This window comes from Stenella coeruleoalba (genome assembly GCF_951394435.1).
Source record: "Stenella coeruleoalba genome assembly, chromosome: 9".
Lineage (NCBI taxonomy): Eukaryota > Metazoa > Chordata > Mammalia > Artiodactyla > Delphinidae > Stenella > Stenella coeruleoalba.
The window spans coordinates 83,384,981-83,404,272 of NC_137155.1; the positions used below are offsets into that span (position 1 = coordinate 83,384,981).

General features: G+C 40.5%; 2 protein-coding genes across 10 annotated transcripts in view; one reads left to right on the plus strand and one right to left on the minus strand.

The window, feature by feature from the left end:
- MEST (mesoderm specific transcript) overlaps positions 1-3,146 on the plus strand; it is a gene marked incomplete at its 3' end in the record, with an annotated part of 62,988 nt that extends 59,842 nt beyond the window's left edge. For 5 of the 7 annotated variants that reach the window (XM_079931408.1, XM_079931407.1, XM_079931404.1 and 2 more), the window contains 3 exons: positions 774-850; positions 2,046-2,109; positions 2,673-3,110. In XM_079931408.1, the coding sequence (XP_079787534.1) occupies positions 774-850; positions 2,046-2,109; positions 2,673-2,820 (289 nt within the window). Of the gene's footprint in view, positions 1-773; positions 851-2,045; positions 2,110-2,672 lie in introns of all 7 variants that reach the window. The other 2 variants (XM_079931406.1, XM_079931410.1) reach the window with 1 other exon arrangement.
- Positions 3,147-3,159: 13 nt separating this feature from the next.
- Positions 3,160-19,292, minus strand: part of COPG2 (COPI coat complex subunit gamma 2) — a 131,135-nt gene continuing 115,002 nt past the window's right edge. For all 3 annotated transcript variants that reach the window (XM_079931401.1, XM_079931402.1, XM_079931403.1), the window contains 4 exons: positions 6,618-6,715; positions 5,727-5,865; positions 5,333-5,431; positions 3,160-4,855 (listed from right to left, as the gene is read on the minus strand). In XM_079931401.1, the coding sequence (XP_079787527.1) occupies positions 4,725-4,855; positions 5,333-5,431; positions 5,727-5,865; positions 6,618-6,715 (467 nt within the window). In that variant the 3' untranslated portion in view covers positions 3,160-4,724. The remainder of the gene's footprint in view (positions 4,856-5,332; positions 5,432-5,726; positions 5,866-6,617; positions 6,716-19,292) is intronic.

Sequence of the window (19,292 nt, forward strand, 5' to 3'; positions counted from 1 at the left end):
GTCGAGGGAGCCATTGCTCCCTAAGGAATGGGACCCTTGAAGATTCATTTTAATATAAAAAACTGAAAAACAAAGCCCTCTTGTAAAATTCCCTTGTGCTTTCAAGAAACTAAATACCATTTCTAAGAGGTGATATTTGAAGTTCGCAAAAATAATTGTCCTGGAGTTGGCAGGCAGAATAATTAGAATACATGAATTTGAGTTCTAAAATGCAGCTGTGACATCTTACACTGTAGGATGAGGACTCTGCCTCCATTTTATCTGTGGTCAGATGAAATGCAGAGGTTGTAGCTTTGTGCTCATGAACTTCTACACAGAATTTTAGAAGTAGATACCAATTTAGAGATCATGTAGTTCAGTCTCTTGAAGATGAGGAAAGATGTGTGTGTTAGCAACAACTTTTGAGTCACAGAGCTTGTTAGTGGTGAAGCCAAAATCAGAACTCTAGACCCAGACTTTAGTCACATGCAATCCAAAGTAACTTCCAGCCTTCCTAGATTTCATTCCCTGCTTAATAAACACAAAGAACCATTAATTCTAACATCGATAGTAGGTGTGATCACTGCCATAGCTACATGGTGGTTAACTCTAGAGGGTAACGGAAACGGGTAAATTAAGTGGGCCATTCCCAGGAATGCCAAGTTGCTTCTGGATTAAGAAAACATTGATCGTGTTCAGTAGGTTGTGTTCCTTGTGGTTCCTGTCAGGCCTTTGCATCCCCATAGCAAAAAAAAGTTTCTTGTTTTACTCTTGCTGACTTATCTGTCCTATAGTCTCTTGCAGTACATCAATCAAAGGAAGAAGTTTAGAAGACGCTGGGTGGGAGCTCTTGCCTCTGTATCTATTCCCAGTGAGTATTTCTATATTACCTCTTTTTTCTTTTTTTAAATAAAGTTTATCTTGGGCTGCGTTGGGTCTTAGTTGCAGCACACGGGCTTCTCGTTGCAGAGCACTGGCTCTAGGCATGCAGGCTTCAGTAGTTGTGGCACAAGGGCTCAGTAGTTGTGGCTTGCGGGCTCTAGAGCGCAGGCTCACTAGTTGTGGCGCACGGGCTTAGTTGCTCTGCAGCATGTGGGATCTTCCTGCACCAGGGCTCCAACCCGTGTCCCCTGCATTGGCAGGCGGATTCTTAACCACTGCGCCACCAGAGAAGTCCCTCTATATTACCTCTTGATAGGAAAACTGAGGGACTACGGGTTAAATAACTGAGGGACTACGGGTTAAATAACTGCCGGACTTAGCAAAGATACAAGATAACTAGCTAAATTTGAATTTCAGATAAACAACAAACAAACACCTACTTAGGATAAGTATAGGCTATGCAGTATTTGAGATATACTAAAAAAAAAAAAAAAGTCATTATCTGAAGTTCAGATGTAACTGGCCATCCTTTATTTAATCTGGCAGCCAGTGACATGTGTTGAAGAGAAGTATATAAAACATTGAGATCCTGTTGGAAAGGGAGTTGGTGTCTCTGTCAGGAGTGAGAGTTAGACCAGTTTCTGTGCTGTGCATTGTCAGTAGCTGCCACATTCAATGCTGAATTGCTGGGACAGCAGGCTGTTTAGATTACTAATAAAGAGGCTATAGGTGGTCTCTGCTTATTTCTCTCTTCATTCTTATGGATTTAAAAAAGAAATTCAGTGCACTATCTCACACAGAGTATTTAGTGCTCAGGCTATCACTGGTTGATTTCAAATGTCAAGGGTCAACTGTAACTGAAGAGAGAGACTTAAAGAATGACAGTCTTCTGGATTTATAGAAATGGAATGTTGGAAGTGGGGCTTATTCCTTTTGGTCCAGGGCACGGAAGAGATGAAGGGACTGAATGGTTGTTTACAGGAGAAAAGGTCTCAAATGGACTGATTTTTAGGCTTGTTCCCATATGTTCCTTGTAACCTACTTATTGAAAGAAGCTAGGTTTTCTATTATAAAAGAAATTTAAAGAAAAAAAATTTTGTTTTTGAGGGGTAGTTAATTTTACAGTGGGACTAGAGAAATGGATGTGAGAGCTATTAATAATTCCTTCCTCTTCCCTTTCCTAGTTCATTTTATCTATGGGCCACTGGATCCAGTGAATCCCTATCCAGAGTTTTTGGAGCTGTACAGGTGAGTCTCCCTCAGGGGTCTTTGTTTTCTTAGTACCTCATCCTGACAGTGGTGAACAGGATTGTCTGTTGAGGCAATCTAGCCTCTGTCTCTGACCTCACTGGCTGTTCATCTAGGAAACACATAATAGAGGATGAAATGGGGAATCTTACTCTCACATAATGTAAAGCTCAAGAAATTCAGTTATACATTCTCTTGGTTTATACAGTCTGTTTTCACTATCATGGTTACTACATGTTCCGAGATGTACAGGTAAGAAACAGCTATCACGTGAACCAAGGAATGGAAGTGGATATATTTTAAGAAGCGTTTGCTTTAGTCTGATTGTAAAGCCAACTCATTGGCCTCAGCTGAGGAGACTGCATGGGGAGAAGGAACTGTGGGAAAGTGCCTTCGCAGGTTGTTCTCCTCTCTAGGTATTTATTTGGAAGGTGTCGGAATATGAGAGCTTGATTATGTCACATAAAAATGTTCCATACCTTCACATGGCCTAGTAGAAACAACCCAGTAGTAAATAGCTTACATTTAATTTTAAACAAAAATACCCTCTCTCATCTCCTCAGGTTAAGCAAGGTCTTTTGTTATCTTTACTTGGACAGTGAATTGCTGAATGGCCCACTTCTCCAAGGAGCTGGAAGTCATCCCGCTCTGACATGTGTTGTATATGTGTTATATTTTCACGTTGTTGTCTGTTGGAATATGAGCATTTAAAAACTAGTCTGTATACATCATAAATGGAATTGGCAAGTTTACCTGCCTAAGATAGATATAATTCCAAAGTAGAAGGTGAATAAGCTCTTTGTTGGTTCCTTCCAGTGTGGTATGTCCACAGGGGCGTTTACTAGGGCTGCCCACTGGCTTACATCCCTCCCCCTCCCTCCAGCCTCAAGTTCACCTACATGCTGTTCTCTTCCACTAGGAAAACGCTGCCGCGGTCCACAGTGTCGATTCTGGATGACCACATTAGCCACTATCCACAGCTAGAGGATCCCATGGGCTTCTTGAATGCATATATGGGCTTCATCAACTCCTTCTGAGCTGGAAAGAGTAGCTTCCCTGTATTACCTCCCCTATTCCCTTATCTGTTGTGTATTCCACTTAGCAAGAAACGCCCAAAAGAGGTCCTGGCCACCAAACACTATTCTCTCACAAACGTCCACCTGACTCACACTGGTGAACAGCATATAGTAAAAAGCCAGCAGAAGCTCTAAGGGTGACCTTCTAATAGTCCACCTCCCATTCCTTTGACATCTGATCAAGTGTATGGACTTGCCTTTGTGTTATTAGGAAATTCTGATGGGCACTACTACTCACTGATGCAGAAAGACAGACAGACAGACATTCTTTTGCATAAAAGTCTTTGAAACACTTCTATGGACTTTTCTGAAATATTTAGAAATGCTAATTTCTGGCCCTGGTTGGAATTATCTAAAGGTGCCACCTTCACCTCGCCTTGAATGGCTTTAATTCTCTAAGTGGCACAGCTTCAAGTGAGAATGAGTCTCCCTTGTCATAACTTTGGATTTAGTTTCATTAGCTGCTTCTAACTGTAGTCATTTTGTTAGACTTTGGTTTCAGTAACGCAGTATTCTAAGTATACTTTAAGACTATGATTTACCTACACGTATTATGTATGTATTTTATAAGGACACTAAACCAGCAGACAGTTACTCTAGCAGAGTAGTTTAACCTTATTAAACATGTTTCATTTCTGAGTAAATTGAAGTAAAGCCGAGCTATTTACAGAATTTCCTAAAATCACAGAACATTAAGGACAGTAGTCTCTGTGCCAGAGATTTACTGTTATTTGCTGTTAGAACTGGTCTTTCCAGCTAATAACAGTCGGACTCGTCATACCTCAGTGCTTAGAAGCATGTCCCTCCTGAGCCAGAGTGGAGAGGAGGGGATCGTTGTACAGTCCAAGTTACCAGGCTGAATATATACTGATTGCTTAACTTCTCGTTGGTTGTCCCAGAGAGGGTTCCTCATGTAGCTCAGCAATTCCTGTACTTTACAGACGGGAAAGTTCTAGAAACTTTAAGAACAAAGTCTGAAAGTTCTATGAGCAAATGGTGCTGAATACTTTTTTTTTTAAGCCACAGTTTCATTGTCTTAGTTAAAACAGGATTATTAAGTGGTGATTTTAAATTCTTTTTTTTTTTATTAGCAACTTCAAGTATAACAACTGGAATAAGTGTTTATTTTCTATTAATAAAAATGAATTTTGACAAAAGTGGACTCTGGCTCCCGCTCCCCCACCACCCCTCTGGGATAAAAGCTTTCCAACATTGCCAGGAGCTTTCAGATACACAGTGAATTAAAGAATTTAATGAAGTTAGGCAGCTGGGGCATAGGATAGTATTTGATTTTCAAGATCACCCAAAGCTGTACTACCATACCAAAGCTGACCAAGTGTAATAAAAAGAAAAAGGAACAACAAAAAGACATGCACAAGGACAGACATCTGCTTGATCTGCTGGCTCAGGGCCAAACATTTAATTTGCTTTTCTGAAGTCATTCATTTTTGAAAGTATGATTCTGGGAAATTCATGCCAATAGCCTGAAAGCCCACTGACAGTGAAGGGTACATCAACTTCATCTCACCCAGTAAAAACTTATCCAACAGAAGCCAAGATAACATCTACAGGTGTTCCCTCTTTGCTTCTGACAGTCACCTGCATGGTTACCCCATCTGCTAAGGCCAGCCTGGACCTCACCAATAAATCATAGCCACCTCTGTATACACCTGAGAGGAAAAAAGTGAGGAAAACCATGTTAAGAACTCAAAACAAGCTCTGAATAATGAAATTGATCGTGCTCTGCCTGCATTTCCTTTCTATTATTTTAGTTTAGCTTTTCTAGAGATTTGTGCTTATGGTGGGAATTGAATCCTACATACAAATTCTAAATAATCTTTTATATTCCCATAATACCAGGTACATAGAAGGTATTCAATAATATTGATATGGAGTACTTAAGCGGGGGGCACTGGTATCTGTAGAAGAGATTTAAGTGTCTTGGGCCAAATATACATCTTAAATAGCATCTAAGAATAGCATGCAAATTAAACAGCTAAAACAAATTATTCATTTTGATGGGGCTTCAAGTTGTAACTCATATAATGGGATAATGGGACAGTAGCAGGGCATGAGATGCCCATGCACATCCCTTCCTATCAAATTTTGCAACAAAATACAGGAGAAATCTGGTGAAAGTTTCTTACCTGCCAGATAGAGGGAATGGGAATTCTTGTTCTCAGGTACTTTGTCTGACCTCTCACATGGCTGCATGCCCAGAAATGTGATGATGTTGTTGACAGCTTCTGTGTTGAGAAGATTGATGCAACCGTATGAGAAAAGGTCAGCGTAGGGATCTGCCTCTGCACTAGCTGGTGCTGGGAGTTGGGGGTGCACAGGGTTGGTGGTGCTGTGTGGAGGGAGGCTACTGGACTGGAAATGGGTTGACTCTGTTAGATGATGAAGACAGCGTTCTGGCCTTTTAAAGTGAAATAGTTTACGGAGTTTTTAAAGAAAAGGGAGTCCTTTTGGAGTAACAAATATGCCTATTAGGTGTTAGACTGCTATCAGGCAATATACTGATAGCAAAATTGTTCTCACCTTCAAGAGTTTTGGTAGAACTGAGGGCAAAGGTCTCCTCTTTCTCAAAGGTGTCGCCTACCTCTTCCCAGGCAGCAGCAAAGTTAGGCTTCATTACCTTCTGAATGTGGTCAGACACAGTCACTTCAAGATCTTCTAGCTAGTGGGTTAACAAACAGGGGTCAGAAAATGAGTCCTCTCAGTTCAGTACGAAGGTAGAAGAGATTAGTTCATTTGGTTTTATCATCCTGTGTTACAGCCTTTGCAGGAGCCTAGGAAAAACTCTACTACCAAGCTAGTTTGAAGTTCTGTAGTCTGGATAAGTCTAACAAGGTGGGCCCTAGCAAAGGAAAGCAAGAAAACAGGTCATCTGGCAAGAGCCGTATTCAGATCAACGTCTGTAGCCCTGGTGTAGGTACAAAGCAGTCACATTGCCACACGTAACTGCAGAGTTCAAGCCGTACAGGGCCTTCTGAACTTCGCATTCACGAACAGGTAGATATTTCTAAAACTTTTCCCTGCATTCTGTGAAGGCTTTTCAGTCCATGATGTGGCTACATTATAAGCAAACTAAAAGCTGCTGAACAACAAAAAACCCCTACCCCCAATACTTTAAATAAAACTGATCTCAATGAAAATCATGTAATTATTTTCATCTCTTAATTATCCCTATTATAAAAACATTAAAAAGGGTGAGTTTTGCTTTAATCAGTACTGAAGTGGTAAATCCCAATTCTCTTTGGCATGATGCACTCCCACGACAGGAGGATTAGCCCAGGTCCTCCTCAGCTGTAATGTGTTTGAGAAGAATACAATCCCATAAGTTCATGTCAGATGAAAATGTTCTCTCCAGACAGAAGTCACTCAGTGGTGCAAGGGGTCAGAGTGAGTCTCTCTGCAGGGGAGACTCACCACGTACTCATCATCGTACCCCTCCTCAGCTGGAACCCCCGTGTCAGGGTCGCAGTCCCGGACAGTGAATTTCATGGTGCAGCTGAAGGTACCTGCAGCTGGAGGAGAGAGAGCAGGCGAGCCTGCGTCAATGGGCAGCGCAAGCGCACGGTTTCCATCAGTAACTTAGGAGGCACCACCTGCCCTTGGCTCTGTGTTCTGAATTAGCAAGTGACACGTATGTAGGCTGTTTTCTAGGGTCGTAGTTCTCAAAAGAAGCCGGTACGCTGGACTTTAAAATCTGTTCCCTGCTGCGAGTTAGAGTAGTACAGAAAAGACAACATGGGCAAAACTCTGTTTTTATGTTCAGATAAGGAAAGCAGGGGGTATAGCTCAGTGGTAGAGCATCTGACTACAGATCAGGAAAGCAGCAGGGGAGACACTTTTTAAGGGGCTTTTTGTCATGCCTGTCAACGTTAAGAACCACTACTTTAGGAGCTGACAAACAAAGCATAAAATATGGATGGTAAAACACACAGATCATTAAATTAATACTATGTATATCACAGTCTCGATACCTTTACAGATATTATATCTGTAGATTGTGGACCAAAAGTGGCTTCAGAGATCACTAGAATGAACTTGCTTTATGTCAACTTTCAACCTTTAGTGAGTAGGTCAGTAATGAAGTTCTAATATTGGTGAAGTCAGTGTTGTACAATGGGAAAGCAAGTGGGTAATTACATGTTTTGAGATAATCAGTGGAAGAAATGAAGGAAAATGAAGTCTTCATGAAGAAGATAGGATTTTCTGAACTGTCTGAAGGAGAGGATTTATTAACCATGGATGAAGAAAAGGCACATAAGGGTCTAGTCCATGGTCTGGAAAAGGCTTGTAGGTTTAAAAAATTTCATATGTGTGTGTGTGTGTATATATATATATATATATATATATATATATATGAAACTGTGGAGTTAGAAAGTTACTTGGGGAATAGGCAAGGACAGGAAAGAACAGACTCAGATGTAAAGACCATATATGACAGGTTGGGTAGTGAGACTTTCATTTGTTCAGTCTTAACTTTAAACTCCCTCCATCCAAAAATGTAGAAAATGTCAATACGTTTATAATGTAAAGGTATAAATGAATATGCCAGATCCTTAGATAAAGAGACGACTAAGACATGACCTTTTTCCCCACAGCTGATTGTCTAGGAGTTGAATAACAGTGTGTGTGAGAGATCTACCTATATATACCTGTGACATTACAATTTAGTACCATAGGTTCTTTAATATAAGTTTTAATAGAGTGCTATGTGGGAGTGCAGGATTAACAGCCTTGGAAAATCATAAAAAATTTGAAAGGATGTACAGTTTAATTGGATCTCAAAAGATGCAAAAGAGCTTTGGCAAGCAGAGGAAGGTACACGAGCTAAAGGAATGAGGCTAGAAAGGCAGTGGTGTAATTGGAAGCAGTAAGAGAGAGGCTAATACATAGGTGCTGAGAAGAGAATGTGTTTAGGAACAAATCTGAAATACCTTATATTTCAAAGGAAGGAGACTAGATATTTTCCAGCAGGCTCTAGTAGCTGAGGCAGTCAAGAGATTGAAATGTTAGAGGTAATTAAAGCCACTGGTAGGAATCCTATGAATAGGCCTGAATTCAGAGAGCAAATGAATTCACTCTAGCATACCGAAAACAGATGATGGGAATGGATTGCCCCATATAGGAAAGAGTGTACCTATCAAAAGTACAGAATGTATTTCAGTGCAATAGGGGGTTGGTGAAAGAAGGATCTTGTTTAAATTAAGGTAGGATTTTCTGCAGGAGGAAGGGGGAAGAAGAAGAAAGAAAGAAGTGGAAATTAACACAAGCCAAGAATGCGTCAGTTGAGGTATTTAAAAAAGAAAAAATTAAAGGAGAGAATGGGATTACGGTATGAACAAAGGTCATGATCAAATAAAAATGGAGAGGCAGGATAGATGTTGAGTAATAGAAGATTATATGAACCCCAGGTTGGTTCATGGAGGCTACTGGCAAATAAGGAAGAGGAATAAGGAGAGACAGTCAGGAATAATGGTAGATCACAGACTGGGCTAACTGGTTGAATTTTATGTATAAGTAAAGACAGAGACACTTTATATATAAGTAAGTGATAAGGAAAAATGGATTAAGGACACAAATAGGAATGATATTAATAGAGATAATGTTTCTGAAACTTTTGTGGCAAATTTTCAAATAAATGGTTTGGTTAATACAGTAAGAGGTTACACGAAATCTAAGGTGAACTCCATTAAAAGCCACTGGTAGCACTCGCTCAGTGTTGTGAGAGAGGATGACTAACACTGGGTGAGGAGAAGGGGGTGGGAGAGAGCCTTTCCATGGCAAGAGAACAATACTGAGTCCACTGCCGTAGCAAAGATGAGAGCTTCATGAATGAAGCACGGCAGATAACCAAGGGAATAAGAGAGGAATGCCCTGGAGGTTTACATTAAGACTGTCCCCAGAAATCAGGCTTGTCTGAGAACTGACTGAAAATGGGAGATAACTACTGAGGAAACTTGTAGGAAAAAGAAATACCAAAACACAGAATTAGAGAAAACATGGATGCTGGAAGCTAAGAAAGGAGCGAGCCGTGTGAATCAGGCCAGGGCGCAGAACATGCAGTGTGGCAAATGGCAGAGTGGGAGATTTGGTGGGAGCTGTCAGGCCTCAACCACTAGAGGGAAGACTATGACTAAATAAGTGGGGTTATGAGGAGATTCCAGAAAGCTTTGCTGGAATAATAGTTACAGAAAATGATGTGGTCAGTGGGGTGAAAGATAAGAGGGTAGGAGGGATGGGCCTGAAACACAGGCTACCTGCAGCAATCCCCACAGGTCTGGACCAAACTGAGAAGGAAGGGATGCGTAGAGTGTGCAGGGAATCAAGGCAGATGAAAGAAAGCAAGTTGAGCAGTGAGTGCCAAAAATGAGGAGAACGTGCCTACCAGGAAAATGCTACACATGTGGCAGAAGGGGTGCTGAAGATAAGGTTTTTCTCTAGGACAAATATGGGGAAAAAGGAAGAAAGGTACAGAAAAGCAAGATTAAAGTTGCCCTCAGACAGAAAGGAGATGCTAAGGAATGACAGACATCAACTGGAAGGATAAGTCAGCATTCCTGGGCCAAAAGTCATGCTGGAATAAAGAAAGAGAAGAGAGACTAGAAGCAGAGAAATGGAAATATTGTATAGTGGAGAGCATAGAAGGTGTGTAATAAAGCAGGTGTGTAATAAAGACCTCAAATGGGGAATCCTGTCAGAGCTCAAAATGGTCTAACTGGACACATTTTGGATGTAAAGACCGTATAGCAACGAGAAGTGCACAGAAAGTGCGAGGAGCAAGGACCTGAGTAGGAGGCAGGAGTAGATTAGCTCCTGAAGCACCGATTTGGAGGGAAACTGTTAAAGGACTTGGGTGACAGGAAAGTTTATAAGGAAGCTGCTTACAATGAATGCGGATAAAAACCCATTGCTGCCAACTTTAGAGAGAGTAGGTTTGACTTAATAGAGGCGTAAATAGGTAGTTTGGCCAGAAGATAGATTATTGTTGGAGAATGGGTGAAGATTCTGAGGGAAATACACCTCAAGAGAAGTACTTTGCCTCCATTCCTTCTGTAGACAAGATGGTAAATGAAAGGGTGATGGATAGCTAAGATATCGTAGATTATTGCAGTGCGCCATTAAAATTGGTTGCTCTTAGAAGTTACCCTACCATGGCTAATAGTGACAGACATTTCCTAGGGAGATTTGTATGAAAATATCATGGAGAGAGGGGAGAAGACGGAGGCTAGAAGCATAAAAACAGAAGATGGAGGGTTTAAGCTGGGGTGCCGAATATAAGGTGTGAGTAGGGAAGGGCATTAAACAGGGCCAAAAGGAGGAACACTGGAAAAGGGCAGAGCTGCGTATTAAGTAGAGAGACGGGAGCTAAGCTAGATTACAGCCAAAGAGGAGAGAGGACGTGGAGAGGAAGTAGCTAATAAGAGCTGGTGTTAATGAGGGAGTGCCTCACTAACAGAATCTGGGAATCTTTTCTCAAATGATATTTGAAGCAACAAGTATGACCAATGGAGTGACATATTAAAGAGACTAAATGGGATGGATCCAAGCCAATGGCCAGTGGCAAGAATCCTGTGAAGGTCTGTACTGAACTGAGAATGCAAGTGTATTCAGAACAGTGTAGAAAACAAGATGAAAGAAGAGACGTCTCAATCCATGAGAAATGATATAAAGATGGTAGCTGAAAAAACAAGTGACTGTAGGTAATATAGGTGTTTCTCTAGGGTCAATCAAGGAAAAGAGTGGAAGAGCTGCAGAAGAGATGGGGTCATTTGAAGATTGGCAGGTACTGACAGGAGGGATATGGTACCATACTTGTACCAAAGATCATGATTAAATAAGAAAGAAGAGAGAGACTGGAAACTACATAAGGGAAGAACTATATGAAGAGTAGTTGAGAACAGGTGGAGTGGCATGGGCAGATAAGACGAGGAACACAGTTTTCCAGAATGAGAACTCTTGTAAGATCTTATAATGGGTCTATCTGGTTAAATGATGGGTCTTAAGGCCAGACTTTGAAAAGCAGTATATACGATGGGAGGACAGGGCCCGAAAAGTAATAGGAAGTTTTGGTGGGAAGTTTTAGCTAGGAGGATTGGAAGGAGATGGACTAAGATGAACTCTGATATAAAGACAGGCCAGCAACCTTAAAGACACCAGGATAAATCTCTGAGCACTGGTCTATAGCATGCATGACTAATACTGAGAGCTGAGTGGCTAGCGATCATGCCCAACTCAAAAGTAAAACTTCATTTGTTATTTTCATGTACAGATGGTAGATGAAATTATGCTATATGTATAATTAAGACGTGGGAGGGCAGACCACCAAAGGGAGATACAAATGAATATCTTGCAAATGCCACATTAAAGTTATCCTTAGAATTTACTCTGTTGTGTCAATATTTTCTGAAAGTGGAGAGACAGCTCCTGGGGAGAGAACCTGGCTAGGGAGTGCTGTTTGGGAGGAGACTGAATCTACTTGAATGAAACAGAGATGGTAGCTAAAAAAAGAAGAGAAGCTGAAGATAAGGCAGCATATTTCTTTAGGGCAAGACAGGTAGCAAGGGAAAAGGAATGGGAGAACAACATTACAGGTGCCCCCAGATTAAAAGAATGCCATTTGAAGAATGACAGGTATTGACTGGAGGGAGAGGATCCCATACTTAGGCCAAAAGACACAGAAGGAGGGGTGGGGGGTAAAGCTAAGAGGAACACTGTATAGACTAGAGAACGATTCTGAGTAGGTGGGTGGTAATAAGAAAAACCACAGGACCATAACGATTCCCAGAATGGGGAAGCCTATAGTGTGAGAATGGGCCTGAGTGGTATGTTGGGTATAAGCCAGACTGCAATGACTAGTCTATATAATGGGAGAGAAATAGAGGCCTGAAAAGGAGTGACAGGAGTAGACTTGCTCTTGATGCCTTCGTGGGAAATTTTTAATTAAAGGGCTTGGTTGGGGGAAAGTTTAGAGCAGTGCTTCTTAAGGTGTGTTCTATCAGCTCTGCCTAGGAATATGTAATTCTTCGCCCTCCTAGACCTACTGAATGAGAAATTTGGGGTGGGGCTCAGCAGTTTGTATTTTAACAAACTGCAGTTTGAGAGCCACTGCTTTAGACAAAGGCAGATTAAGAGTAATCCCGATTAAAAAATCTTTGCTAGCAGCTAAATCTAATTAGCTGAAAATTAGAGAAGCAACTGAGGAGACTTGTAAGAAAGGACAGTAGACAAGGAGAGAATGGCGACTGAAAACGGGAAAAGGGCCATGTGAGTTAGACTCGGGTGAGGAACTTGCAGGAGAGCAACATGGCCAATGGGTAAGGGCATTAGGGAGTGCTAGAGTGAGAAAGCCTGGCACACGGGAGAGTAGGAGCTTTAACAGAGTGATTTTATGTTTATCTAGATTGCAGCCACTCAAAAAGAGAGAGGAAGGAGGGAATGTGGCTAAATAAGAATTGAGGTTATGAGGGGGAACCGTTCAGGAAGCTTTGTGGAAGAGAGAGGCTGCATGGGCTGGAACTATATAATCCAGTCCAGAGTCTGAACAGTGACTGCTGAGTATGAGGTGTCCGTTTATCTAGAAGAGATTACTGAATCTATGGGAATGATCGTACATACACAGTCTCTGAATGAAAGAGGGATGCTGAATACAAGGTACAGTTTTTAATAAGGCAAAATAAAGAAAAAGGAGTAAAACAGCAAAGTTAAAATTGCTGCCAGCCAGATAAGAAGGTATCACTTAATATTGACATAGAAATTGTCACTGATACCACCTGGAGGCATAGGCACCATAGCTGGGCCAAAGAACACGATGGAAAGGAAGAAGACAGGTTAGAAGCTATCTAAGGGAAAGGCTTATCTAAAGAGTAGAAAATTGAGGCTTCCCTAGTGGCGCAGTGGTTGGGAATCCACCTGCTGATGCAGGGGACACGGGTTCGTGCCCCGGTCCGGGAGGATCCTACATGCCGCGGAGCGGCTGGGCCCGTGAGCCATGGCTGCTGGGCCTGCGCGTCCAGAGCCTGTGCTCCTCAACGGAAGAGGACACAACAGTGAGAGGCCCGCGTACCGCCAAAAAAAAAAAAAAAAAAAGAGTAGAAAATTGATTTTGAGTGAGGCACAGAGTGGGGATCAGGAGAGGAGGAAACCTCAAAAAGAATATGCATTCATCACTATGAAAGGTTAAGATATATGGGGGAATCCTCCAAAGGGAAATTGGAAAGAATGTCCCATAAGAGGGACATTAAAGATATACTCAGAAGTTAAGGAAATATATTAGAATTTGCAGTAAGTGAGAGAAGCACCTGAGGAGACTTGTATGAAAAAATAGCAAAGAAGGAAAGAGCAAAAGATGGAGATTGGAAACTAAATAAGCAGAAAGTGTGTGTGAATTGGGCTAGCGTGCAGAACATGCAGTGTAGAAAAATCAATATGGGAGGATACTGAAGAGGTCTAAATGGGAACATTAGGAAACGGGAATTGGAATTTTGTCAGAGTTGTGTATGAATGAGAGAAAGTGAGGTTAAAATGTAGCAAAGTAAGAATTGGAGTATAAAGTTTTGCTGTCCAGGATGCTTTTTTGGAAAAATACTAGAAGCAATGGGTGTGGTCAATAGAGTGAAAGGTCAGAAACAGGCCAAGTGGGATGGACATAAAAGGCAGGCCAGTGGCAGGAATCCTATGAAGTTTATGCTAAACCGAGAATACAAACAAATGCAGTAAAGAGTGTAGGACACAAAGGGAAGACAGCAGGGCTTGAGCAGTGAGTGTCCAACATGGGGGGAGTATCTAGCCCAAAGGGACAGCTGAATCTGTAAGAATGATGTGAATGTACGTGGAAGCTGAAAGGAGGGACACAGAAGACAAGGCAGCATGTTTCTCTAGGGCAAAATAAGGATCAGGGGAAAGCAATGGAAGAGCACAGATGTGAAGGGATGATTTAAGAATGGTATCTATTGACTGGTGGTAGTTATGGTACCATATTTAGACCAAGATTGTGATGGAATGAAAAGGAAAAGAAAGTTTGTTAACTGAATAAAGGACTATTGTATGAACTATAGAAGATTTCAGAGTAATGGAATAGCAGCAATACAGATCAGGTGTGTAATAAAGAGACTCAGAATGGAGATTTCCTTAAATGTTCAAATTGGATGGGAAGGCCCAACGGTAATGAGTGGTGTATCTAACAGAGTTTCAAGGACCTGGATAAAAATGGGAATTATAGAGTAGACTAGCTCTTAATGCTGTGGGTAAAATTTTTTAATTAAAAGCTTGGTTAGGGGCTTCCCTGGTGGTGCAGTGGTTGAGAGTCCGCCTGCCGATGAAGGGGACACGGGTTCGTGCCCCGGTCCGGGAAGATCCCACATGCCGCGGAGCGGCTGGGCCCGTGAGCCATGGCCGCTGAGCCTGTGCGTCCGGAGCCTGTGCTCCGCAACGGGAGAGGCCACATGACCAGCTAGGGAGCATGGGCCAGTGGTTTGCCTATAGAGAAGACTACCTGTATTTCTTGAGGAGTAGTTGGGAATCGCTAGGGAGGTAAACCTCACTAGAAAACTACTGTACCCTTTGCTATGACATAGGATAGTAGCTGAAATGGATAGTTAAGATATGGTAGAGCATAACAGAATAAGAAAGAAGAGGGGGTTTTAATCTAAATAATGGGAGCATTGCATGCATTAGAGTAGGGTTCTCAGTAGTCAGAGTAGCAAAAAGGCAAATAAGATGTGAATTGAAGAGACTTGGAATGGAGAAATCTGTCAGATCTCAGAAGGGGTCTAACTGGTTAAAAATGTTTGGTGTTAGTTAAAGATGACAATGAGTGGTATATAACTAGAGAGAAGTAAAGGCCTGCATATAAATGAATAGGAGTTAGAAAGTAGACTAGCACTCAAAGTCTTGATGGGAAAAAAATTTTTTTAAGAATGAATATATATATATATATATATATATATCCCTCAAAGACAGCATTACATATTATTTATGGATATATGAATATTTATGAATAGTATAAAATATATATGAGGATAAATATTTAAGTATTTAGTGATTTTCTCTTAGAAGGAAGGGAAAGAGGTAAATGATTCTAAAGTGGTGCAAAGGAAGTCTCAATTATATGTGTACTGTTCTATTTCTTTAAAAAAATCTCGATCAAATATAGCATAAAGTTAAGATATAAAGAAGTGGGGTAGTAGGTATATGAATTTTGGGGGAACAGAACATTTTAAATAAAGGGATTGGTTGATAAGAATGGTTAGAGGGGGAAGTTAGAATGAACCTTGATGAAAAGTCATCGATAGCAACCTGAAAGATGCTGGTTTGACCAACTAGAGAGTGCAGGTGGGTCGTTTATCTGGTGAGAGGATGAACTGTACTTGGTAAGAAGTGAGTGGAAGTGCGCCTCAAGAGAAGACTAATGTGTCCCTCACTATGATGACAGATGGAAGCCAAAAATATTATAGATGTTCATGTATATGACAGAGCAAATAATCAAAGGAACTCAGGAAGAGCTTGTTGAGGTATGATGTTAAAGTGCTCAGAAATTAAAGTATCATGTTAGGACTGGCTGTGAGAGAAACTGCTGAGATGTATTTTTAAAAAGAGAGAGAACAAAATTGAGGCTGAAATCTAAGTAAGGAGAGGGAGTCTAGGATATAGGCTGTGGTGCAGAACATGCAGTTTAGCAAAATGTTAAACAAGGAAGGGCATTAAACAGGTCCAGGATGAGGAGCACAGAGAGATCAGAATTAAAAGTTCAGTGAAGGATTGTATGGTAAGCCAGATATCAACCAGCCAAGGAAAGAGGTGAGAATGCCGCCAAGTAAGAACTGGAGTATGATGTGTTGCTGCCCAGAAAGCTTTGTTGGAAAAGATTTGAAGCAATCAGTGTAGTCAATAGAATGAGAGGTTAGAGAGCAATTAAATGTGATTGGACTTAAAATGGGCCAGAGCAGAAATCCTGGGAAAATCCAGACTCAATGGAGGGTGGAAACAGATTTCAGTACAGAATGCAGGAAATAAGGAAGATGGATGAAGGTTGAATTGTGAGTGCTGAACATTAAAAGTGTACATATCCAGAGAAGATGATTAGATTCACTGGAATGATATAGCTGAAAGAAGAAGGAATGTTGGAGGAAATGTAGGGAGTTTGCAGCAAAAGGAGAAAGGGGAAAAGGAGAAAACGGATAGAAGAGCAATGTTCAAGTTCCTTGTAGATGGAAAGACATTATTTGAATAGTCATACAGATGGAAGAAATGGCTTTTGCTCCATACTAAGGCCAAAGGTCATGACAGAATAAAAAGAAAATAGGAGAGGATGGCAAGTAAGTAAAGGGGCATTGTGTGAATTAGAGAGTAGTTCTGAGTAGCTGGAATGGCAACAAGACAGATCAGGTATGAATGAAAGAAACAGAGCCGTCAGGTCCCCGAACTGCATATATAGAATGAAAGAGGATCCGGGCCCTGAAAAAGAACAGGACTTGGGTAGGCTGGCTCTTGAAGTCTTCGTGGGAAATTTATGGCTGAAGTGATTGCTTGTTAAGAAAGGTTAGAAAGAGATGGATTAACATAAACCTTGACAAGAAGGCATTGGTGGAAACCTTAAAGACATCACCACTGATTGACCTTTTAGAAGGTGTGGATTGGATACTTTTCAGTATGTAGAGCAAACGAATGCTATTGGTTGAGGAGTGGTTGCGGATCATGATAAGGCAATCTCAAGGGAATAATACTGCATTTATTGATATATTATAGAATCTGTGGATGAAAGATAAGGGAATGTTTAAGATCTGGTAGGGCAAATAGTCAAAAGGAGTTATGGAAGACCTGCCTGTAAATGTGATGTTAGTTTGCTGAGAAGTTAAGGAGTCATGTTAGGACCGGCTGAAAGTGAAAGAAGTAACTGCAAAGACTCGTATAAAAAAAAAAGAGGAAAGAGGAAAGGAGAGAAGATGCTGGTTAGAGAAGGGGGATGTATGAATTAGGCTGGGTTTGTAATATGCAAGGCGCAAAATGGCAAATATTACTGAGACCAGAATGAGGAATGCAGGTATCACCAGCTGTCTACTCACATTACCAAAATACTTGTTAACATGAAAAGTTTTTACCTACATATCACCATGTGCTTGGGAAACTTGGTACAGTGAGTTAGCATTCTTGTGCTAGCAAAAACTTTGAGTTTGTACAGTCTATTTGGGATAGTATATGTTTGCTGCAGACATAGTTCTTTTATCTATAGGTTTACTTCCTATGCTCAAGGTTTTTAAATGTGTTGTGCATTATTCCTATCATCTTCCCTATAATATGTGTGGAACAACTCCAGCAATTCGCCAATTGGTAAGTAAATGTTTCCCAAGCGTTTCTTATTTATACAATGCATTTTGAAAATGTATATGCATTTGTTATTTCTCTTGAGAACCTTTCATTATTCCATGCATTGTAAAAGGAGAATGCAATTACAGTCTTATATCATAGTATGGGATCATTTTGTACTACAAACATGTATACTAGTGAATGAATTTTATGTTAAATAATTATGTAGTTGTTCTTTAAAATGGTTTATATTATAAGAAATACTTAAAGGTTTTTATAATAGCATTTTTGTGATGGTTGAGAAGATACGTTGGATTTTTTTTAAAAGGAAAATGGTTATGGGCCTTTTCAAATTTAAGATATTGCAATATAACCATTTACTAAGAAAAACTGCGATTCAGCATATTTTAAAGAAAGGATAATGAAAATTGCTTATTGTACTTATAAAGCAGTTGAGCCAGGAAGAGAACTGTGTGGTGAGGCATTTCTTAAAGGAAGAAAAGGGGGAGATAAAGTGATAACTGAAAATGAGACATAAGAGTGGGAAAGTATGTGGGAAAGTACGTTTGTATAAAGAGGTGTAGTCGGCAGAAAGGTCAGAGATAAATTCAGTAAAGTGGACCTAAAACAACACAAATTGCAGTGATCCTACCAAGGAATAAATGGAAAACCAAAGAAGTTCAGCAAATGTGTAAAAAGAAGAAATACGGAAATGGATTGAGCAATGAATGTAGAACAAAAAGAGGAACCAAAGAGCGAGGTATTAGTGAGCGTGTGAGAATGGTACATACTCAGTATATGGATGGTTAATAAAAGGTAGAATAGGGAAAAAAGAAGAAAATGGGTGGAAAAGCAAAATTTAACTTTAGATGGGAAAGATCATGTGAGGAATGACATACTGAAAAACAAGGTTTGGCACTATAATTGTATCTAATGGAACAAGGAAGAATATAAGTGATAGAAACCAAGTAAAAAGAGCACTGTATGGATAAGAAAACATTTCAGAGTAACTAGATAAAATATAGGGTAAAACAGTTTCACAATAAGGAGATCTTTATTGAGGGCAGAAATGGACACAGGATTAAAGACAGGCGAAAAGTACCGAAGAAAGTGAAGGCAGATGGAAACAAGTCAGAAGGCGACTACATGCAGTAGAGTGGAGTATTAGAAAAAGGCCAAGTGGAGAACGAAGTTAAGACAATATGGATAAAGAATTCAGCTGATGGGGGCAAAGGGTGTCATGGAATGGAACTGAAAACTGCACATCTAGAAAGGATTTATAACTTCATAAGATGGTACTGGACGAATCACGGAACAGGGACGGGTTAACTAGGGGGTTAAAATATGGCAGAGGAGAGAAAGAGGAACAAAACAGATACGCAAAACTAGAGTTACACATACGACTAAAGGACTCCATGAGAAGAAACAAAAATGAGACGAAAATGACCTTATTCAGTAGTAATGGAAATAGAGGAAGAACAAAGGAGAGGAAAACTGCATGGATTACAGAAAGACAATGACAAAACTAGAGTCTAGTAAAACCAACACATGATGGGGATAATAGCAAAGAGTGGGTAAGATAAGGTGGTAGAACAGAGAATCCTGCCAAACTTGTTATAGTATATAAACTTAAAACATACAGAGTATTTATGAAAGTGGAGAAAATGTTAAGTGGGAATGAGTGGAGTAGAGGAATGAGGGATGAGAGGAAAAGGTTAGAGCATGTCCTGCAAAATATTAAATATAGAAAAGAATGAGGGCTGCAATGAGTAGATTTCCAGGGTTCTGTTC